The following is a 25,521-nucleotide window of genomic DNA, read 5'->3' as shown; positions in this document are numbered from 1 at the left end:
CTTTAAAGTAGAACAGGTACAGTAAATACAGGAGATTTATTTATAAAAAAAACAATGAGTGGTCATATTTTTATATATATTAATTTATATACTGTTTATACAGCTTTGCAGATTAATCTTAAGTTTGAAAGCTATGGCCAATACAAAACTTGGGGGGGGATAGACAACATACTGCATACAATGTAGTGTGTTTACAGCTCAGTCTCAAAGCAAATGCATGTTCCATTGGAATAACTTTTTTTCCCTCAAATAATGAGAACATGATGTATATTTTGCGCCCTATTTATGTTCCTCCCTCTCTAGACAACGCGTGTCTCCTATTGGGCAGTGTAGAAATGCCCCTACAATGTTTTACCGCGCCAAAGAATCTGGTGCGCTTTTGCGCGGAGGACATGGACTTGCATGCATCATTCTCTCTTCATTCCCTTATGCATCAACTGCACTCAGCAGCTCACATGGTTCCCCAATGAACCCTCGCCCTCACGCATCGTCCAACATACAATGGATTAACAGGAAAGACATGAATGTCCGCACAGAGGACGGCATCAGCCTGTGCCAAAGGGCTCTCCAAATAGTGACGGAACTGTGCCTCGCCGGGCACGTCGACCGGGAGAAATGCGCGGATATACTTCCACTGGAGAGCAACATACCAGGTAAAGGAAGTTCAGGTAAATGTAACTTAAACAATGTTTTATTATCCTCTCACAAACATATTTTCCCCCAGGAACTTTAGTTGGCGAGGTAAGCTCACACGAGCGCGCGAAGTTAGATCGCTGAAAGTTTGAAAAGTTTGTTCACGGGCATAGAAACATTCTTAACATTAATAACATTACCTGAAATCAGACATTACATTGGCAGACGGTTCCACTTGTTGATTTTCAGTGCGCAACCAGTTTGAAATTAGCAACTATTCGTTGTCTCAGTTTTATTTCACTGGGGCGGTATACTAAGGTAAAAAAAAAAGCTACAAGATACATCTCTGTACCCTATTTACCCCTAAATGCTACATATTAGTGTTTTAAAAGTAAATATTAGTGCCTGAAGTACCTTTCTTTTTTGTACCTTTTTTTCTGAAAGTGTATTACATGCGTCAGACGTTTCGTAAAATATACTTAATGAAAAACTCGCGAGTTTTCCCCGATAAAACGTAGTAAACAGATTTCTGTACTGCACGTGAATAACGCACATATTTAATCTACAAAAACCTGCATGTTTCAATGTATGTAATTTAATTTGTTGGCCACAAACTTATCCCTGTGCAAATAAGTGTGCAACATACAGTACCACACTTCTGGGATGAGTAACACTAATACAAACCATGAACGTTTTGTGCATGAATTTATTGTCCCTGTAGTCCAGAGCAAACCAAAATTAAATACAGAGCTACAAGTAGCATAGGCTTAAAACTCTCTCAAAACACCAGACAATACAGGATGTTCTGTACTGCAAACAGTGGGGACTAAGGTACATGATATATTCACAATAAAGTATGGCCACGAGTGCTTTAGAAGCCAGAAATAAAATTACATGACAGCATGCTGATGCAAATGATATCAATATATTTTTATAATCATATTCTTACATTTTCAGTGGCCTTAGAAGGGTAGTGGTCATGCATGAGAATGAGTCCATCTCTGTAGCTCAATTCTAATTGGTTAGTAGCACCATTAGCAGTATGGTGCTAAAACTCCCTTCATGATACAGCAATCAACTATAATTATGTGTTGCACTGCGCAGTGCATTAAGCTGAACTCTTGCACCTGTTGGACACATATGAAGGTTCAACAGTGTCACTCATTCAGAGACCTTTTAGCATCTTAAATCAACATTTTTTAAATCAAGTTTTATGAGTGCCTGTGAAATGATTTTTTTATTCTTTGGTTGCATGGACCACCAAAATGGGGAGCAAAATGACTCTGATGTCTGCTTTACTATACAAGCACATTTCAGTCTTCTTTTTCTTATACCTTGCCCTCTCTTTCTTTTCTTTTTCTCTCTCCCTCTTTCTCCTGTTTGTCTGTCATGCATCATTTATTGCTGCTGGTGCTGTCTGTCTGCCTGTCTGGTGTTCATTTATCTCTTTCTCCTATCCTCGTCTCCTTTTCCCCTCACCTTCTCTTCTTTACGATCTCCTCAACACACTCTCCTTCCAATCTTGCCTCTTTTTTCTTTGCTCTCTCTTCCCCTTGTTGCCTGTAGACATCTCTGTAAGTCTCCTAGCTGTGGTCGTAGGTTTCTGTGGGCTCGCCCTTTTGGTAGTCTCTCTCTTTGTCTTTTGGAAGCTGTGCTGGCCCATTTGGAGAAGCAAGGCGCTCTCATCCAATGCTGACAGCTGCCCACCGGGGGTGCTGCCCGAGGCTCCCCTGTCCCTGGCCCGACCTCCGGTGTCTCGTTCTGTTTCTCCTCATCCTGAGGCCAAGGCAATTGGAACTGTGGGAAGGCAGCCATCGCAAATCCAGCACGAGGATGAGAACGATAACAAGAGGAAGGTACCAGAAGTGAAGGTCAACGGGCGCAGCTCGGTTAAGCTTCTGGAGGCAGCCATGAAGATCAGCCAGACGTCACCAGACATACCTGCTGAGGTGCAGCAGGCCCTGCGTGACCGTCTGAGCAAGCAGGCCAAAATCCAGAGGCAGACCACTGAACCTACATCGTCCTCCAGGTGATGCACACATCTGAATGCCAATTGCATGATAAATTACAGTACATAGAGATCTACTTTTGATGCTGGATTGCACATTGAATGACACTGCAGAAGAGAGTTAATCATTTCATTATTGCCACTTGAGTAAATAACTTAAGTAAATAATAAAATATATACTTGGTATAATTGAGAGGATATGCTTATAAAGGGATGCCTTTACTGAATGATAAACACATACTGAATGGTTTTTGATCAGTGTGTGCCTTTGAATACAGCAAATGATGGAGCAGCTGTTTTTTCATTTATGAGATATCCACATTTATGCTTTTCATGGCTGCCTTCCAGCTAGAAATAAAACAACCGGATCCAAGCCAAATCACAGCTACTAAGTAGATTAAGCTGCACCAGCATTTACAATATAAAGCATTTTGAAAATAATTTTCTATTAGTGAACATCTATCTATACTACCAAAAAAATTTAATATACAGTATAATATTAAAAAATAACTATTATTACAAAATAATTAGTATAATTATTATTTAAATGAACAATATTAGTATAAAATAATATTGGTATAATATTGAAAAATATTGCTTTTATATATACTAATAGATGGATAGATATACATCCATCTATATATATATGTCTATACACACACACACACACACACACACATATATATATATATATGTGTGTGTGTGTGTGTGTGTTTGTGTGTATAGTACTGTGTATGTGTATATATAGTACTGTATTTATTAAATGTTAAAAAAATTGAAAAAATATACGTAAACGTCCAAATAAAAGGAATTAAGGTACAAAATAGCTTTTTTTATTCTTTGTTATTATTATCACAACTATATTTTCAGGTATTCACCCTGTTGATAGGGTGATGGCACGTCTCCTGGTTGCTGCATACGCCCATTAATCACTATAGTTCTCCAACCAGAGCCCTAGAGTCACATTGCCATGGCAACAGCATTAAATGACCCCAGAAATTAAACAATCAGTTTTTCTTCACTTTGTTTCACGTGGAACCGTGTTTAAAGAAAGCAGGGATGTAATTAGTGTTACCGCGTAATAGCGCTGACATACTGCGACTGTTTGCCCGACTGGGGAGGTGAGGAACAGCTGTGCTCAGATCCTCATGGAATCCATTATTGACAAGCCACAGAATTGTCATTAAAAACTTCAACATGGTGTAACAAAAAAGGTGTCCTCATAAATCGCACATTGATGGGGTGCATAAAAAGGCCAGGTGAAGCTACTTAATGGTCATTGTGAAAGACAGTTTGGCTGGACTTGGGTTGACACTTTTTTGTTTTCTTTTCCCATTCTTCTGTCGTTTTGTTAAATATTAACTTCTCTGGAAGTACATCACGTGGACTCCAGTTTCATTTCCAATATTAAAGAAATAATAAAATAAATAAAGAGGCAGATACTGTATGCCTTGAAATAATGGCAAACCTTATTTAAAAGACTTTAAAATATGTGAAGCTAGTTTCTTTGAAATGGTCATTTCATGGTAGGTTGATCACTAAAGTGAGCAGAACTATGTTGTGGAGAAGATAAAGTTAAACTATTTCTGATGAGTTAATGCACTATTGAAGGTTTTAAATCATTTAGCTTTCTGGGGAAGAAACTGAAGATATATAAACTGCTATTATTATGTAACTCCTTATTGTTTTACAATGCCTCGGGTGATGATTTCTAAGATACGATTCACAGTCACAACCCATAATAAATGACCTTTTTTCCACATATCAAGCAAAAATATCCATTAAATGCCTTTAGTATCTAAGCTGGAATTCAGGTCTGTTTCTATAGTTAAAATGTTTAATTGAAGTATGTACAATTCATTTTATTTAACCATGCATGAGCATGATGCCCATTCTTGCAAAAATGAACTTTCTTCTGCTTTAATATGATAAAACACTATTGTTAGATAGCTTGCATGAACCAAAATCAAATGAGTAGAGAGGATAGTTTTAGTTCATGTAGCGATCAGGCATCAGTTTATTTTGCAACAGGTGACTGACAGGTGTATGTGCTAATAAAAAAATAAGTGCTCTTCCAAACATCCGAAGACAGCAGTTAATTACGGTCTATCTTCAATTTATCATTGCATTGTGCTGGGATGTTTGTGCAAATTACAAGGTGTAATATGCAGCAAATGTGCAGGTGATAGACAAGAGTTGGACAAAGTAGAGAGAGAAAGATCAGGTGAGAAAAACAACAGAATTATGTGGAAAAACAGCTATATAAAAATATTATGATTAATATATCACAAGTTAATGATGTTAAATGATATAATCCATCACTTTTTTGTATCATGCTGTCATTGTCATATGTTTGTTGTCATCGTCCTAAAGGTGCTAGTTGCTAGGAAACACCAAGGATAAGTAGAGAACTATGATTTCCTCATAGGAGTCATGATGAGTGTTGAAAATAGGTTTTCTAGTAAAAAGAGCCAGGCCTAACTATTGTAATAAAATATCGTCAAGCCTACAATATAAAAGTTGCTAAAAATGCAATAAAAGATTTTGAAGAGGAACATGTGATACTAAAGTGCTATGGAATAGACAAGGTTTTTCCCATCAGAACAGATTTGGTGAAATTTAGCATTACATCACTTGCTCACCAATGGATCCTCTGCAGTGAATGGGTGCCGTCAGAATGAGAGTCCAAACAGCTGATGAAAACACCACAATAATCCACAAGTAATCCACACGACTCCAGTCCATCAGTTAACATCTTGTGAAGTGAAAATCTGCATTTTTGTAAGAAAAAATTCATCAAGACATTTTTTTTTTACTTTCCTCCATCCATAATATTGCTTCTTCCAGTGAAAAAGCAATCTTGTCTGAATCAGAAGAGAAATATGCACAGATCAATCACCGTTTACAAGCAAAAACAGTCCAAAACAGTTCAAAACAAATATTATAGTGGATTTTGATGTGAGAGAGTAATGGACTCTGACTGGAGGAAGCATCATTATGGATTATGGATATTTTGGCCAGAAGCAACAATTTAAAGTGAAAATGCCTTACAAACATTCAGCTTTTTACTTCACAAACTGTTAACTGATGGACTGGAGTTAACATTAGTGTGTTGTTTTTATCAGATGTTAGAACTTTCATCCTGATGGCACCCTTTCACTGCAGAAGATCCATTGGTAACTACAAAATATTAAATTTTCTTTTTTCAAAAGTAGCAATAAAGTTCTTCTCTTTTCATAGGCACAATTCTTTCCGCCGACACCTTCCGCGGCAGATGAATGTGACCAGTGTGGACTTCACCATGGACACTCTACCTGTGCGCCAGTCTTCTACAGTCAGTATTGGTCGTATCAAACCTGAGCTGTACAAGCAGAAGTCTGTGGACTCTGAAGAGGGCGCCAAGGAGCCGGTAGAGACGTGTGGCAAGCTGAGCTTTGCCCTCAGCTATGACTATGAGGAACAAGCTCTAGTGGTTCGCATTCTAAAGGCCCTGGACCTGCCCGCCAAAGACTTCACAGGCACCTCTGACCTCTACGTGAAGATCTACCTGCTTCCAGAGCGCAAAAAGAAGTTTCAGACGAGGGTCCACCGCAAGACGCTCAACCCCACGTTCGACGAGACGTTCCGCTTCCCTGTGGAGTACAGTGAGCTGTGCAATCGCAAGTTGCACTTCAGCGTGTTCGACTTTGACCGCTTTACGAGTCATGACATGATCGGTGAGGTGGTGGTTGATAACCTGTTTGAGCTGTCTGACCTGTCACGTGAAGCTGTGGTTTGGAAGGACATCCTTGCTGCCACTACAGTAAGTACAGTCCTTGTGCATATAGAAAATCAAAGGTCATAACCAGTACGAGACCAGATTTCTGGAAGGGTTGTTCACCATTCAGAGTCGAACTGAGAATGTCTTTCTAATTCAATTTGTATTGAATTTGAGTTAAGGTAGCAAACAGGATGCAGAATTTGAATGTTAGGAAGTAGAACTTAAATGAACAGAAACTCAAAGAAATTCATCAGTAATTCAACTGTAATTTTTAACTAAAACCAAAGTTTGTCAAGACAAACTGAATGTTGGTTTGACAAAGATTTCTTTGAAAAATAAACAAACAAATGAACGAACAGAAGTACAAGGGCAGCTGTATTCACATATGTACTAGCTGGTCACATACTTCTGCTTCAGTCAAACAGAGCTCAAGGGAAACTGACTGCACAAATGTGAAGGTCTCATTAACGGATAGATTGATCTGTTATGTAAAGCCAGGTGTATAGGGAGACTCATCTCCAAACTGACTCACCCTTTCAGGGCACCCACATACCCCTTCCAAATATAGATCCAATTGCCAGTTTCCAGAGCCACAGGAAGCATGTTTATCAAGCCAGAGCATTCAAACGACAGCCATGACTAATCCAACAGGTGTGGAATTGAGGTTGTTCTACCGTCCCACTGACTGCAGACTAAAATAAGAAATGTTACTGGCAGTACATTTTTAGGACAAAGGAGCATAAGCAGTTTCCTCCATAGTATTTTTTTAGGTTCCTTAGTCAGATTGGCCTTCATGATAATGAAGCCCACTCATTACGCCTCAATTAATATATCAGAGCTTATGCTTATGTAACTGAATCAGTCATGTTGTTTATGAGGGATTTTTAAGGACAGCTCTTATTAAAGGAACAGTTCACCCCAAAATGAAAATTCAGTCATCATTTACTTACCCTCATGCCATTCAAAATCTGTTTGACATTCTTTCTTCTGCAGTACACAATATATGGTATTTTAAAGAATGTTATAACTATTTTTGTTCATATAATTATTAGTATACTAGTCAATGGGATCCAAAACAACTCCAGTGGACCCCCATTGACCTTCATTGTATGGACTGCAACACAAGACATTTTTCAAAATATCCTCTTTTGTATTTCACATATAAAGTCATACAGGTTTGAAGCGACATGAGGGTGAGTAAATGATAATATTTTTTATTTTTGGATGAACTATCACTTTAATAGTTAGCGCTTGAATAATATAAAAGTATTTAGCCTTATTATGAGCATATACTAGATATCTGAAGAAAACAAGGTTGTAAAGGTAAGGTAAAGAAAAAGGTTTGGGTACTTAGTTAAGAATCTATGATTTCTCACAGCACCTGAAACATTAAACCCTATTTTAAGTGGTAATATGCACACAGGTTTGACGTTATATTATATATTATTACATACTGTATATACTGACTTGTTAAATTGCTAGACAATCTGTAGAGGTGAAAGGCATCGTTTGTCACACACACCTCACTTACAGTGACTCAGATGCATTTAACAATGACATTCCACTGCCTTCCTACTTCAAAGACAAAGTAAATGGTGACAGCATTTCATTTTGTTCACCACAGAGAGAATCTGTGATTATGAGTCATTCCTGTTTGGGAAACGCAATCGTGTCCTCCTACTTGTTTGACGCATCAGTCTCTTTCAGGCTCATTGATTTCCCGATTGTGTTGTTTTCAGCATATTTATTCATTTTCCTGTTGTTTGCTTGACAGGGATGCGCATTTCGGTGCCTGTCAAATCACTTATGTTGTATTTTGCTAACATTTGGATCATTCTCATGCTATTTCCTTCTCATTCTCTTCACTGACTATTGCTTTGCCTCATAGCTACAATACAGAAGTATTGATGTTTAGTGTTGGAAAGGCGGTGGAGAGGTTTCGACCTGTTGTGCTCCATTATAAGAGTATCACAGCTGACCTTTAGGGAGAAAAACTGACTCTCAGAACCAGACCAGCTGCTCTTAGGCACCCGACTGCGGAAAGAAGCTAGTAACTTTCAGTTCCTAAAATAGTCAGAGCCATAGATTGCAGCTTTGCTCCGTTACACTTCCGACTGCACATTGAAACCCTCTATTTTATCTTAAGCTGACGTTTGAAGGTCTAATTTTGTTCTCTGTTTTTGGAGCACATTGCTACTGTGGCACAAGGCCATTCAGATCTGGAGGAGAGGAAGTTGGCCAGTCAAAACAGGAAGGGTATTATTGCCCCAAAAAGATTTGTGAATTGTTTCGGAGACAAATGCTGATAGGAGACGTGACTCCAGAACTAGCCCGTGGCTCTCTGTATTCAACAGTTGTGGTGTGGATAACAAGAGCAGTCAGAGGAGGGGATAGGATGTGACAGAAAGGGATCTGACGTCATAATACAACAGAGGAGGTAACACATCTGTTTGATATATAATCAGTGTTGATATATAATCTTGTCAATTATGGACAACAGTGTTTGTTAACAAACGGCTTTGTCAGAAATAATGAAGATTAGATAAGGAAATGTGCATCATGATAATGAGAATTAAAATATACAGTACTGCTGCCAAAAATATGACAAGCACACCACAAGAAATTAATAATTCACTGATTTTTTTAAGGAAGAAAAAAAAAAGATCTTTTTCAAATAGTCGAGGATTCACTTGCACATTAACAGTAAATGATACATGCTTAATTAACATAAAATGTTTGAATATATGGTTTCATTTTGCACTTTCTTGGTAACTAAACTGTTATTTTTGTTGACTACATGTACTCTACCATTGAAACGTATGGGGTCAGCATGATTTTTGTAAAAAATAAATCTATAAATTTATTTAGTAAGGATGCATTAAACTGATCAAAAGTGACAGTAAAGACATTTACATTGTTGCTAAATATTTCTATTCCAAATAAGTGCTGCTGTTTTGTCATCAACTGTTTTTTGATAAAAAATAAGAAATGTTTCTGTGTCAAATCAGCATATTAGAATGATTTCTGAAGGATCATGTGACACTGAAGACTGGAGTAATAATTATGAAAATTCAACTTTGCCATCACAGGAATAAACTGTATTTTAAAATATATTAAAATAGAAAACAGTTATTTTAAATTGTAATAATATTTAACAATATTACTGTTTTTACTGCATTAAATAAATGCAGCCTTGGTGAGTGTACACTAAAAAATGACCGTGAATTTAACGGTAAAAGACTGTAAATATGCTACAGTAAAAACCTGTTAAATGGTTAACGGTAAATTCCCCTACTATATACGGTGAAAATATTGGACATTATTTTTACGGTAGTATACCATTTTTGGAAGAGAAAAAGACCGTATAATTTACAGTGAATAACCGTAAATTGATTGTTGCTAAATATTTCTATTCCAAATAAGTGCTGCTGTTTTGTCATCAACTGTTTTTTGATAAAAAATAAGAAATGTTTCTGTGTCAAATCAGCATATTAGAATGATTTCTGAAGGATCATGTGACACTGAAGACTGGAGTAATAATTATGAAAATTCAACTTTGCCATCACAGGAATAAACTGTATTTTAAAATATATTAAAATAGAAAACAGTTATTTTCAATTGTAATAATATTTAACAATATTACTGTTTTTACTGCATTAAATAAATGCAGCCTTGGTGAGTGTACACTAATGAAATTACGGTATTTAACTGTAAATTTAAGTTAAAACCGTAAAACTTAAATTTAAACGTTGCTTCCGTATTTTTTACTGTAAAATTCCGGCAACCACAGCTGCCGTTTTTTTACCATAAATTATACAGAATTTTTTTTACAGTGTAAGAGACTTCTTTCAAAAACATTAAAATTACCCTAATCTTTTGAACGGCAGTGTATTGCCATTGTAGAGTAAAACTGAATAAAAATGTATAAATATAATGAAATAGTAATTAAATTTAAAGATTATTTTTAATCAGAAGACAAAAATTACTAATAAAAAAGGTAACAGTATGTGATCAATGGTATTGAGAAATTGCACTTAGAAGGCTGGAAAATAGGCATGTGGTACACTTGACATTTTAACACAGTACAACAGTGATTCTGTATGATTCTCCCTATTATGCAATCTGTTTTTTAATCTTTACTTGGACAGATTAATCATTATCTTTAGCTGCCTTTGAAAGAATAATGGCTGTCTTATTCCAGTACCGAATGTCTGTAAATACCAAAATACACACTGGCCTTTTAGAATAATCTTTACCACCTCTGCAAAGCTAATAAAGGCCAGGGAAGCTAGATCTGTCTCATTCAAAATTGAGTTAATCGCACAAGCCACCCAAACTATACATCCCACAGAAACACGTCCACACACACAAACACAACTGTTATGAAAGTCTTAATGTCTTCCTGGAAAAAGCTTGCTTTCTTAGAAGAGTCATATTTCTTTCCACAACTGTGTAGTTGTTTCTGAGTCACTGAGTTTTTTCCCTAAAGTTTTTACAGATATATCCTCTCTCTAGATTTAACATATAATATGGCTTTGTTTAAACCTGATGAGCAAACATTAGTCCAATATCTCCCAAGCTATGTTGTTGTTGACGAGGCAAATAAAAGTCTATTTGGAGAGTCAGTCTATAAGGATTTTGTTTGCAGTCGCATGAAGTGCTCTCTCTCTCGAGAGACTTATCTTACAATATATTACAATAAAAATCATCTTACAATATATGCTGAAGATCCTGCAGATCATTTAATCAGTCATTTGTAATGCTATTTTAGGACACTGACGTGCAGACATCACTTCAGCCAACAGTCAAATCAACTTGTTATATTGGCTGCACAATATATTCTTTTCAATATTTAATTTTCTTTCTTTCTTTTTCTTTCTTTCTTTCTTTCTTTCAGGAGAGTGTTGATCTGGGTGAAATTATGTATTCCCTTTGCTATCTTCCCACGGCTGGACGCATGACCCTCACCGTCATCAAATGTCGCAATCTGAAAGCCATGGACATAACCGGCTACTCTGGTCAGTGTTAACCCTCATGTTCTGTCCCTCACAATTTTACTATCTTTATGCTTAGGGGTTCCAAACTTGCTTCTTGCAACGTTTAGCTCCAACCTACCCCAAAACATTTGCTTGAAAGTTTCTAGTTATCCTAAAGACTTTGATTAGCTTTGTTTAATTAGGATTTGAGTTAAATTCTGCATACTAGTGTCCCTCCAGGAGCAGGATTAGACACCCCTGATTTAGCTAGAGACTCCAATGACAGTGAAAATAATAATAGGAATTTTTGAACCAATTTTCTCCTTTTTAATTTATGTAGACAGAAACTGTTGAAACCTAAAACGTCAGTTGTACCACAATTTAGACATGCACTTTTTAAAAAAATGTCACTGGTATCCAATATATTAAGGCTTTTAAATACAAAAATGTATTGTAGAAAAATACAACAAAATAAATACAATTAGACTATTGGCAGAATTTTCTTTCTACAGTCATTCAGAAGAAATGCGAAAAGTAATCTCTGCAAACCCCAAAATAGATATACAATTTTTCATAGAGGACATTTGATGCATGTTATTAGGTTAAAATTTTGTTTATGTATGAGTTCTCATAAGTCATCAACTAGATACATCAATGCTAAGTACGTTTGGTGAGATATTAAAATGTCTGTGGGGTTTGTCAAATCGCAAGCTGAACATAAGAAAGAAAGAAAATAAATGAAAATGAGCAATATCACACTCGTAGCAATGCAATATGGCTGTATATCAGCATGCTGTGATTACCTACGGCCAAATCACAGCCGTGCCAATATACAGCCATATTGCTTTGCTTTGAGTGTGATATTGTGTTTATACAGCAGTTCAACGGCACAAGTGAACCACCGTGAGAAATACTGCAAGCGGAGTGGTACAGACAGTGAAATGGTTGGATTCTGTTCACTAGAATATCGCACTGCTGGAAAAGGCTCTCAGCCAATCAGATTCGAGAACCAGAAAGAACTGTTATATGAATGCAAATAAAACTATATTCTTCCATGCATAAACTATTACCTAGGTCTAAAAAATGTTTGGTTGTGGAAAAAAGCTTTACTTTTTGTGTTTCGGATTTGAAAAGCTTCAGACACATTCACTTTGCTGCTTTCCACAGATCCATATGTTAAAGTCTCCCTCATATGTGACGGTCGGAGACTGAAGAAGCGGAAGACGACCACCAAAAAGAACACACTCAACCCTCTGTATAATGAGGCCATCATTTTCGACATCCCACCTGAGAATGTGGAGCAGGTCAGCCTGTCAATCACGGTGATGGATTACGACAGGTCAGTCCTTGCTCCTTTAGATGATATCAAAACTGTAACCATACAAATTCATAGCATGCTGAAGACAAATTATTCTGGCATGAGAGATGATAATGATGAAGATCGCATGCTAGGAAACCACTCATGCTTGGCAGTTGTTATTCAAATATTTGCAGCAAACATCTTAATGGAGATCTTTCAGTCTGGTCTTGTAAAACACTGCTGTGCAAATTTATTAAATCAGACAGCTATGCTGTAATTAAGGGCAGATTATGGCATCAAAACATCGCTCAACCATTAAGGAGTAAATATATATGTGGGTGGATGTGGGACCATTTATACAAAGGTCCTGTTGATCAAGTATATCGCTAATATTTCCACTGATTTCTTTAGTCTTTTTATCTGGATGCGCATCCTTTCTGTCATGAGATGTGTTGGAAAGCTAGCAAATCACTTGTCACTGCAAACGGTTTCTAAAACAAGTCTTATGTTCTGTTTCTCTTTCAGAGTTGGACACAATGAAGTGATAGGGGTGTGCAGGGCAGGGCCGGATGCGGAGGGGCTTGGGAGGGACCACTGGAACGAGATGCTAGCTTACCCACGCAAGCCCATCACCCACTGGCATGCACTTTGTGAGGTGAGAAACTAGGAATCAGAACAGAAAGCAGGACACAATTGTCACTTGCCCTTTAGGAAAAGTGTTGCATTATGTTGTTTTTATGGCATGCAAAATGTAAACATTTGGATTTGCAGGATTTATTGAATGTTGTTCTGCAGATTTAAATTTACATTTTTTTTATTTTTATTTTTTTCAATATCAAATTAATTATGAAAAACTATATATTTTCACTGGACCTAATGCAATAAATATTTGTATAATAATTTGTAGTCACATTTGCACATATATGTAACTAAAAATAAATTACAATGACAACTTTTGCAACAGTGTTATGTAGATTGAGCCTTGATGTAGTGCTTTGGGCTTATTCTGATCCGTTTGCCAAGTGCATTTAAGTCTAGTATGTCCTAAACTACTCTGGTGTGATATTTTGGTATCATCTGTCCCTGCAGTGGCCTGGAAGAGCATCCAGTTTTGAGAGTCAAGGATCATGTCCATCCCCAAAACCCCCACAGACCCCTTAACATCCTGGAGTCCACACAAATCTACTGTAACTGCAAAACACATTTGGTTTGTATAATTAATAGGGAATATTTTTCTCTAGTTGTAGCTTGTAACTTTGCATTTTTATTTAGAAAAGGACTAATCAATACTGGTATCCCTGCTACAAACATAATCAAGTATTTGATTCTTTGACATTTCGCTGTACAAGTTTATGAGCTCCTAAAACAATAGTTTTCAGGTCACTTTGAAGCTGACAGTGAAAAAATGTTACGCCTCTTGCTGTTTGACAGTATAATGATTCCATGCCATTTCACAGACACATGAAATGACAGTGCTTATAATTTCATATTCTTGAACGTTTCAGATACATATTCCCCTGTCTGGTGAAAATATTTGACAAATTTGATGGAGGGTTAGGGGAGTGAAAATAAAGAGGTGCTTGAATATGAAATCAAGGCCTGTTTGGTATGCAAAACATTCATACAATCATGTGACCAAATGGAGAACAATGAAGTTGTCAACATTGTTACAATTATTTAAGCCTCTAATATGTCTTTATTTATATAAAGAATACTTTACAGTTGTCATAAAACAACATTTCTTTATATCAACTAAGATGCTGAGATGTCAAAAGTCTACAACTATTTGAGACAGGATGGATCTTCCTTCTAGAGTCTGTCATCATGACTCTGAGAGGCATTATGAAGGAGAAAACATTGTCAAAGCATTTTTACTATACATAAATAATGATTCTACTAACTGACATCATTTGCTCATTAATTGATGCTTTTAAAGACTTTATATTAATAAAACTGTTGTAGCATACTGATTTAAAGGTATAAAAATTAAATTTAATTACATATTAATATTTAATGATGTGCTCATCATACTTGAATGTCTCAAAGTTGGTAAATAAATGGAAAATATATTACAATAATTCAGCTTTAAAAATAATATATGTGTATAGGATAACAGGATAAGAAGCTTCATGAAGGTATTGATGTATCAAAAAAATCTAGGATATACAAAAACAGAAATTTAGCAAGCAGTAGGCCACTGAAAGTTAACTTAAGAGCTGTCATAATATACCAAAATTTCTCCATAATTAGGCATTAAAAAAAAAAAAAAAAATTATTGTATCAAAAAAATCTAGGATATACAAAAACAGAAATTTAGCAAGCAGTAGGCCACTGAAAGTTAACTTAAGAGCTGTCATAATATACCAAAATTTCTCCATAATTAGGCATTAAAAAAAAAAAAAAAAATTATTTTTTCTTAGCTAACATGTAGTGAAAATTATGGTCAAAAGGAACTTTCACAGTAGCCAAACGATGTAGCATGTTTTATTGTAGTTGTTTAAAAAAATATTCATATAAATTCATATTGTCTTTAAATATATGAAACACTTGCTGAACATTAAATTCTCAAATCTAAAAGCAATCATCCCACTCCTGTTCTCATTTCCTAGAGTTATTGATGTATTACTAAATGTCACTGCTTGCAGGAAAAAAAAATTCCTTTACCATTTCTAAAACTCTTAACTTAACTTGAAAAACCTCATTGTGTTTTTAAAAATAGACAAGTAAATTAACTTTTAATGGTGTTTGGCACTCGCAGAGCGATCCCGCTGTTGGAACGTTGCATGTAATTCTGTTAAGGTGCTATAAATAATTCCATCAGGCGAATATTAGCAAAATATGCTATGTGCAGATCAATCTTCGGATGACAGTCAAAAAGAAATCAATGTTGACGTGTCATTAACGATAAAAAAAAATTTGAAGATGATGAGCTTTCTTCAGAGGGGGTCAAGAATGAATTGTCATAATTTTCAAAGAATCAATAACATCTAAAGCAATTAACGTGATTGAAACATTTTTTTTCTGCAAAAAGAGAGGTGAAGCACTGCCAACCGCACAAACTTTAGGTACAATTCATGAAGCATTCGCTCTCTGGTCATTTAAAATGGATGGACAATAGAGAAACTTAATTTACTTTTCATTTGAGTGAAATTTGCCTGATGATTAGTAGCCATGTGGTCGAGTTTTAGTATTCATTGTGTGAAAACATCCAGCATCTATTAAGTCGGTATGCAAATAATATGGTACATCATGGTAATTGCACACCTAATGTTTTAAAGCTGGACCCTCCTGATTGGGTTTTCTGAGTGTATTCTGGTGTGTCCATTAAGTAATAATGCAATCATGGCAATTACACAAACGGCTGTGTACTGTTAACATTAATTTGCACAAGACAGCGCTTCTGCCCCAGAGCTCAGTCAATGTGATAGAACAAAGATGAAGTATTCTTGTAGCATGCTGATACCAGTACATTAGATATTGTTTAGAAACGTAGACTCCTATTATTTCTGAGAGGTATTATTTTTTATTTCATTTAACTTTGCCAGTGCCGGCGTGTGTGTATATACTTGAGGATTTCTTTGAATTGTTATGTTGTTAAAGTGCATTTCTATGGATCGTTTGGTGATTGGTTTGTACTATGGGCTCGTGATCTTGAATAACTTTATACACAATTTGCATATATTGTGTAATGGCTTCTAAAAATTGTACAACTGTTTTGATTAGCACTCAACTTCCTGAGATGACTTCTTGTTCTTGCTATTGATGAACTGCTTCTCAGTCATTCTTTGTCATACTTGCACCGGACAACTAAAACGATCGCTATGTATGTTGTTATGATGTGTACAGTTTGTGATAACTTTTGTAAGGAAAAAAAAAACAAATGCAGTAAATATTTGAAATATAATTTACTGGATGTTTCAAATGTATTTTAACTAAATAAATTCTGAATTGTCAAAGAGTATTTTACAATTGTTGTATATATTGTTATTTGTAGCTTAGAGTGTCAACTTAAAAAAATAAAATAAATAATAATAATAATTTCTGGACAGATTTCACATTTAAAATAATAATTTGTACACAGAACATCTGCAACCAGTGTTATTTTAGTATCACTGAGATGCTATTAAAGTTTTTATAAATATTTTGAATCAGTTTTTATTTTTAATTTTCATTTAAATTTTTAAATTTTTAGTATTTTTATGTGTCTATATAGTTTTTATTAATATTTAAAATTTTTATTAATTTATTTCAGTTTTAGTACATCAAGTTAAACTAAATTAAAATGATAAATTATCTAAAATGTATTTATTTATTTACTTAATATCCATTAACATAACAATTTTTTATGGGTTTCATTTTAATTTACATTTTATTTTTAGTTAACTATAAAACCCCTGCTTGCAATTATAATTTCTAGACTTCAATTTCATGCATATGAAATATTATGAGAATATTCTATTACAGAATATTCTATTATATCCCTTATTATAGAATAGAATTTTTTTAACTCAAAATGTACACAGATACATTCCACATTTGAAACATTTCACATTTGCCAATTTCAGAAATGGCGACTAAGTATGGGTGAAGAAGACAATGGTCCATTAAGAATGATACCGTATCTTCTGAGAGATGATGCATGTCTTTCAGATAGCAGCAACTGAGTGAGAAAGCTCTGCACGCTGCGCTGTACCAGTTTTTCAAACAATTTACTTAATGGTGTCACACTGTTCAGATGCAATTAGGCTTTCTCTGATATTTAATAATTAATGACACAGACAGAGTGGGAAAGAGAGCGAGAACACAAGAAAGAAAGACCTCAAGCATATTAAGGAGATGAAAGGCAAGAAATTTCAGCGGTTTGTCAAACTAACTCATATTTGATCATCTTTAAGTGAAAAATGCTTTTACAATATGCAGAAAAGGCCATATTCCGTCTCTTATTTTGTTGGAATCACTATAAAATTATAGACATTACAAAAAAAAAAATCTCAAAATGTAATGGCTGTGAAGAAGCAGTTGTGAACATTTCATGTTCAGATACATGAGTTTGACCCACATCAAGGATGCATTAAACAAGAGACCAGAGCCAAACGGCTAAAAGAGAAGATAGAAGCACCAGTCAGATGATGCATGCATTGAAGAATAAAACATGCTTAACACAAAAGGAGATGCTGCTGATTGAGGTGCTGCTGTCTATCTTACCTCTGAGCCTCGGACTGTTAAAAGGTGCCTCATCAAAAGACTGGCACACCTAAGAAAACCTTGATCAGGCTGACAGGCAACTGCCATTTCCTTCATCTCTGCAGATATCAAAGAGTCGTCTGCCTCAGTGGTTTGCAATCCACTCGGTCTGCTGGGGAGAGAGATGGCAGAAAACCAATTGGACCTAATGTTGAGCTTACATCTAGTTATCATGAGATATGAACTGCGAAGGGCCTACAGTCCAGAGGCAAGTTTGTTTAACACATTTAGGCTGTTGTTCGGCCCGATAAGAGGAACTGGATTGAGTCAGCCAGTCATTGCAAAATAAACCCTGATACAGTGAGCAAGAGAGGTTTGTATAGTCCCAAATTTGTCCCAAAATTGGTTTGTTATGTGAAAATATACATTGAAATGTTATTTTTATTTTACAAATAATTACGAAGAATTGGCAAGAAACACTTTGAATTAAACATGAAATTTTGAAGTAGGAAGGCTAAAATGATATTTTCATATAATCTTTGTTTTATTTACAACTTTTTAATTATTAGTTTATTATACAAGAAAAAAAAATAGAATGATATTTACTGTCAGAGTCAAATATTTATTTAAATACAGAACGCCATGATTGAGCAGAGTCAAGTATCCCAGAGAACATTAAGAAAAGTGTAAAACGGTAAAAATTTTCAAGAAAAGGAAAAAAGAAAAAAAGAAAAAACTCCAAGAACATCATGTCACGTCCTAAGCTACACTATAGACTCTAAGAAATCTTGGTTTTAATTATTCTTCTATAATACAATACTGGTTTGGAAAGGTAGCCACATGATATGTCTGCTAGACCCCTCCAGAGTGAAAATAGCATATTTAACGAAAAACAAGACTCCAATTATTCCAACAGCAACCAGGAATAAAGTATGAGAGAAAGAGTTTCAGGCTACTGTCATTGCAATGCACTCCTGGTTTCCATTATACAGGAATGATTGGACACCTGAGTGGCCAAAGCCTGCATGCTGTTTGCATCTTATAAAATCTACCGTGCATTTAGTCTCCTTAGATAGAGGCTACAGGGCCAGCGAGTGTGAATGTGTTCACCTTGTCAGTTTAATTGTTGAACTGTCACTCACAACAAGGCAACAAGGGTCCATTTATATCCCCTCGGGCTGACGTCTGACATGTTCTCCATTCTAGCCATTTCTTGAGACCAACGCAAGACGATGATTGTGAACAACTTGTGCTTTCCTGGTATCTGAGAAACTGGTTTAGACTGAACGTGTTAATGGGAATTTTCATCCTAAATCCAAAACATCTAAATTTATTCTTGTATTATTCTGTTTTTAAAGGCATTTTTCATTCTTTCATAATTTACCTACAAAAAAAGAAGATATCTTAAATAATGTTTTTACTGCTTTTGTCCATATGATGAAAATTGAGTTATTTTAGTATTATTATAGTATAAACTATTATAAGCTTTAGTAATTTTATGTGCTTTTGTCATTTTTATTATAAGTAATTTTTTTTTATTAGAAATAACAATTGTAAATATTTATATTTAGCTTTAATGTATTTTATTAAAATGTTAGTTTTACAAATTTTAAGTCATACAGGTTTGCAATGACATAAGGGTGAATAAATGATGAAACTCAAATTTTTTTAGGAGAACTATACCATTAAACTCAATATAACTTTGTTGTTCATGAGAGTGTCGTATGTAATAATTGAATTCAGTGGCAAGATGTGCGTATTTTGCACCTGAAATCTTTATTTGTTTAAGAGCTATTTTATGTTTTAAGGAATATTTTAACATTACAGAGCTGAACTATTTTAACATTACAGAACTGAACTATTTTATCATCAATTTGAAAGGTTTCGTTGGTCCAATTTTATACAGAGTGACTTTTGGAAATTATTGAAAAAGCTTTGTAACAGGTTTTTTTTGTTAGAAAATTTGACATTTTCTGTTTAGGTAGAATCAAATTAAAATATCAGGCTTGTAATCAGGCTTCAACAGCATCTAATAGCACATCAGGTGGTTGTAGTCAACTGCACTTGTTTGGTTTAGGTATAATGAGGACTTCTCACCAATGTCCTCAAAACTGAGGTCAAAATGAAGAAAACTTTCTAATATGCATGTCTGAACAATTTGCTTGTCAGACTGTACATTTTCAGAGCAAGAAATAACAACTTCAGTCCTAATTGATATGATTAGTTGAGCAGGTTGCAAAGAAGTTGCACAAATGTCCATCGCAACTTTCTGTTTATCTCAACTGGTTTGGGCTTCTAATATGTATACTCCCCTTTGCATTTATCCTTTTTACTTGCACATTTAAACTTGTAGCTTCTTTCTATAAACATTTACAGCTCGTTTTTGAGTGAAGTAATCCTCACACAAGATTTTAGCGGACAGCATTTTAGCTCTGCTTAAAGCCTATCCTGTCTTATATCTGTCACTCTACCTCATCTTTGATTTTGCATTAGTGCTATCCTGATCCGTGTGAGCCAGAGGTTATTCTGTGATATATGAGTGTTGTCATGTTGAGGGGATGTACTGGACAGGGAGCTCATCTCTCCATTATGAGGGTCGTCACAGTCACCCTGCCAAGCGCAGATGATTTTAATGCTTAAAACCAACAAAAAATTGTGGATTGAATAATAAGCGGGAGGACAGGTAGCAGTGCTGTACTCATAATAGCCCCAGTGAACATGTGAACACAATGCCTCCACATGCATCTGTCTCATAAACGCCGCAAATCTTCTTCTGTTATCATCAGCTAAGAACTGTCATGTCATTTGAAGGTTTAATTATTAGAGGGCATCACACTTCTGCTGCTTATATTTCACACATTCTGGATGAGTAGTCACAGTCAACGATGTGCCCGATCTGACTGCTATCTGGCATTGATAGTATGTGAAAAAAATGCATTGAATTCCTAAGTATAAACTTCAGTCATCTTCAATCTATATGTGCAAAAATACGGTCACGTAAGCATGAAATGGCTAAATAGCATGCACAAAAAAATGCATTATGACAAAAAGCATGCACAAAAATGCATGACAAAAAAAGAATAAAAAAATCAAGAGAAAATAAAAATTCTATATTTTTATAAAAATGTAAAAAAAAATCTAGAGAAATTAGTGTTTAAATATCTACATAATGACAACAGTATATACAATTTCCACAAACATTTTCATATTTTTCTAAGGTAATTTTAAAGATAAAGCACATTTTTGCCAATTAATAAAGCTACTAGCTTAGTATCATTTTTCAATATACGTTTTACCACTAATGACTGTTTAGACAATCTCTATCACTGTTCTCAATGAGCATTATGCAGTTTGTTATAAACAATTTAATCCATTACTGTCTTTATTTCCTGAAATGCTGGCGAGAGTGCTCTCACATATAAAGCACAACGCCTACTTTCCAAGCTACTGACAGAGATGCCGGCAGTGGATGTGTATTGATATGAGGAACCAGAAATAGACATTTTGCCCCTTGGATCAGAGCACAGAAATCATCTTTCATTAGAGCCCTCTTGCCTAATATCCTCTGACACACACACGCACACATATAAACTTGTGAATAAACAAAACTGGTGCATTTGTGTGTGTGAAAGGAGGGGGCAAACAGTTCACATAAGGATGCAGTGCAAACTAAGAACATGATCAAATATATAATGGATCATCATCTAGCTTTCTGAAAATGTCTGACACATGCTTTTTAAAATCTGTTTTCATGCAACACTGGAATAATCTGTCTGAACTCAGGCACATTTTAAAGCAACACCTTGTTCAGATCTTTGTGTAGAATGGACTTATTGAAAATATTCAATATTTTCTCTTACAATATGCAAAGACAACTGTAAGTATCCATTTGTAGGCTGATTTTGCTGCAAAAAGTGCAAACACTGTGTCTAAGCATCCCAACGAGCCTAAAAGTCTTTATTATTCAAAATTGTGTTTGGTGACACAGATGGGGCAGAAATGACACACTTCAGCTTTAATGATGTTCTAGTAAAACAGATACATTTTTCAAGACACACATCCTATTTATTTAGCATGTGCCCTATCCAGTCTTCTTGATGCTGTGAAACTCTCAAGGATTAGTGACTGCATCCACTTCATGTGTTATGACAGTATTCCTATCACTTACTTCGCATTGGTGGCACTAAACCTGTTTTTTAATCCAAGTGCTGTATGTCACATTCGGTCATTCAGCGTGGTCTTGGATTTAAGCATAGTTGCCTATTCCCGTTACCGAGTCTAATCTGAGAATGCTATATCGTAAATCGCTAGCGAGAACAAAGAAACGTGATGGTGAATTTTAATGATGACATTCATTACAATGATTAATGAAGAGTAAGCCATCGTGGTAAATACAGCCTCATGTCTTTCTCCTGCTCTCTGCACACATTGTCCTGCTCTCATAAGCACATAAATGGCTTATTTGTTATACACATAAAATACTAAATGGCCATGTTTCCTTATTCATTTTTAACTCATCCATTTTTAAAGGAACCTATTAATGGTGGGCAGGAATTCTAGACAGACATAAGACAGATAGATAGATGTAACAACAGACAGGCAGAAAGAACAAACTAACGTTGGATGGATGGATGGACAAATGAATAATTGATCAATAGATAGATAAATAGATAGATAGACAAATAGAATAATAGACAAAAAACAAAGACAGACAGACAGATGGATAGACAAATGATTAGACAGACAAATGACAGATGGACGGACGGACAGAGGGATGGAAGGATGGATGGATAAATTAATAATGGATCAATAGATAAATAGACAGACAGACAGAATGAATGACAGACAAAAAGAACAAAAGATTGATTTTTTTTTCTGTGTAAATTACCCAGTGGCACTGAATAACTAAGTTCTGTCTGTAGGAAATGGTATTTCTATGAATGAGTGTCCAGACGCCCACTCCACACATCATGAGTCATTGACTGAGACTTGGTGTTCTCAGAGTCAGTGGGTGCCGCCAACTGTGCACTGTTAGATCACTGCACTGTGAGACATAACCAGAGTTGACTCTCACAGACATGCACACCAAAACACAACCATACACAGCCTTGCTGGAATTTTAACAAGCTAATATCAATGCTGCAGTTGGAGAGGTCAAATAAACTAGCATTTATTCATAATTAATCTTAAGACTTTGCAGTTTAATCCTCCTTCAATATAAGCTGAAACATACACATAATGACACAAAACTTCATCCCCCCCAAAATATCACTAAATTACATCAGTATTGTTCTATATCCTCCCTTCTCAGCCATTGGTGCACGTCACCCATTGATTTCCACTACAGGTCAGCACCTTTCATGCTTTCCAAATTCTTAAATTTGTTTTTAGTCTCATCAGAAAAAAAAAAACAGGTGATTCTATGCCTTGAAACAGTATTTAGCAAATATCTGCAATATGCCCTGAAGTGAGACTGCTCACCATCTGGCACATAATCATTGGGCTTTTAACAGCAGGCAAAACATCTGTGATCATAGTCTGATGTCCATTACGGGAAGGCAAAGCTCTGCTGTTGGCTTGAACGGTGACAGGCTTGAAATTTGAGAATAAGGATCATCAAGGGGGAGGTAGATTGATGCCCTCATGGTCGGGCTAAATCTGTTTGATACCGTCGGCTAGACACAGGTCCCATCTCAATTTGGTGAGCAGTGGAGATAAGCCTGCCAGTGCTGTGTGCTAAACCGATCCATCCATCCTGGTGCCAATAGAACGATAAGAAGCCCAGCGCGAGAGTGTGAGCTGGAGGGTTACAGGCATATCTTGCCTACATAGTCAATTTTATGGTAGCGACTCGAGGTGCAAAAAAAACCCTCCAATATAAGATGACACAAGTAATACATCTGCCTCCATTTGCACCACATAAAAATGCACACACAACAACACAATTAAAGGAATAGTTCACCCAAAAATGAAAATTTGCTGAAAATGTATTCACCCTCAGGCCATTCAAGATTTCTGCATCGTAACAGATTTGGAAAAATCTAGCATTACATCACTTGCTCACTAATGGATCCTCTGCAGTGAATGGGTGCTGTCAGAATGAGAGTCCAAACAGCTGATAAAAACATCAGAATAATCCACAACATGACTCCAGTCCATGAATTAACATATTTTGAAACAAAAAGCTACGTGTTTGTAAGAAACAAATCCATCCAGATAAAATACAAGTCCTCTATCCATAATATGGCTTTCGCCAGTGAAAAAGTCATCTTGTCTAAATCAGGAGAGAAATAAGCACAGATCAATCAGTTTACAGGGTAAAACAGTCCAAAACCATTTTAAACAAATATGCTGATGGATTTTGATGTGAGTGGATAACAGGGAATTAACTTTTTTGCTGGAGGAAGCATTATTATGGATTACAGACTTGTATTTTGCTCAGAAGTTTGTTTAAAGTTAAAACTCAATGATGATTATGTCTCATTAATGACTCATTAATGATTCTTACAAACGCATAGCTTGTTGCATCACAAGATGTTAATTGATTGACTGGAGACTTGGACTCTCAATCTGACGGCACCCATTCAAAGGATCCATTGGTGAGCAAGTGATGTAATGCTGAATTTCTCCAAATCTGTTCCGATAAAGAAACAAACCTATCTATCTATCTATCTATCTATCTATCTATCTATCTATCATTCGCGTCATTAATGGCTGGGAAGTTTAAGGGAATGTTTAGCCGCAGGGTGTAAAGATAGTTTGGGGATGATTATTGTGGACTTGGCCTCCTGTGGTCTCTATGGAAACCCCTGTCTGCTTCTGCAGTCTCTGTACGAATTTAATAGGTATACCTGCGTTCCCACGGTGACCCGACAGCAGATAAAGCTGGTGTCAGTCACAGCTGTTCTTTGAGAATGCATCCTTTATTGTCGGAGCGCACTTGTGATTTAATTACTTGTAACACTTCGCATTACAGCATCATCCAGCTGAACTGCAGTGAATAGGCCAGTGATTAATATGAGCACAATATTTGTATTGTGGAGCAAAGCTGGGAATTTTTCCAATCTCTGGTTTATTGGCTACAGCAGTGCAGTGTTACCTAACATGGACCTAGTTTGACTATCTTTGGCTGTTTAAAGGATAGCAATTGATTGAATACGTACTGAAGACAGCCAAAATCTAAATGAATAATTCAATGATAATTTTGTTGTTGTTGTTGTTTTTACTTATTTTAACATTTTATTCTAACATTTTATGATAAAGGATGGATAGAGAGACAGATAGAGACATCACACATATTTCAGTAGTTTAAATCTGCTCAGTCAGTCACATATTTCCATCTTGAACTGCAGTTGAAAGTGTGCATGATGTAACCTCAGTTTGTCCCTGCTGGTCCCCTAAGTCACTTTAAAGCATGGCATACTGATAAATTTAATTTAATTATGAAAAATAAGTTACAAGATTTAGGCTTTGGGATTTAAATGCATCCATTACCACAACATTTTAAAAATAACAAAAATAAAACTACAACATTCATAGTGTGATAACGACATTTTAGAAAGACAGGCAACTAAATGGTTTAGGCTGTTTGAACAGCTTGAAACTGACGACACAACAAAGCATCACAACTGTTCAAACCTATGACAGTAACTTAGAAAAT

The 25,521-nt window shown here is 35.7% G+C and overlaps 1 protein-coding gene across 2 annotated transcripts; it reads left to right on the top strand.

Annotated features, from left to right (window-relative positions):
* Window positions 1–390: 390 nt before the first annotated feature.
* Window positions 391–14,316, top strand: LOC107656242 (synaptotagmin-10-like). 2 transcript variants are annotated; one of them, XM_016444003.1, is made up of 7 exons: window positions 391–653; window positions 2,200–2,662; window positions 5,882–6,443; window positions 11,299–11,419; window positions 12,545–12,716; window positions 13,203–13,332; window positions 13,767–14,316. In XM_016444003.1, exons 1-7 carry the CDS (start codon window positions 467–469, stop codon window positions 13,836–13,838), a joined length of 1,707 nt encoding a protein of 568 aa, XP_016299489.1. In that variant the 5' UTR covers window positions 391–466; the 3' UTR covers window positions 13,839–14,316. The 2 variants fall into 2 exon arrangements, with proteins under 2 accessions (XP_016299489.1, XP_016299488.1); XM_016444002.1 differs by lacking the exon at window positions 391–653 and having other exon boundaries at window positions 1,890–2,662.
* The last annotated feature ends 11,205 nt before the right edge of the window (window positions 14,317–25,521 follow it).

The sequence above is a fragment of the Sinocyclocheilus anshuiensis genome, unplaced genomic scaffold, assembly GCF_001515605.1.
Source record: "Sinocyclocheilus anshuiensis isolate Anshui unplaced genomic scaffold, SAMN03320099.WGS_v1.1 scaffold183, whole genome shotgun sequence".
Classification (NCBI taxonomy): Eukaryota; Metazoa; Chordata; class Actinopteri; order Cypriniformes; family Cyprinidae; genus Sinocyclocheilus; species Sinocyclocheilus anshuiensis.
Note: the sequence above shows the minus strand (reverse complement) of the source record. Positions and strands in the feature narration are given on the sequence as shown.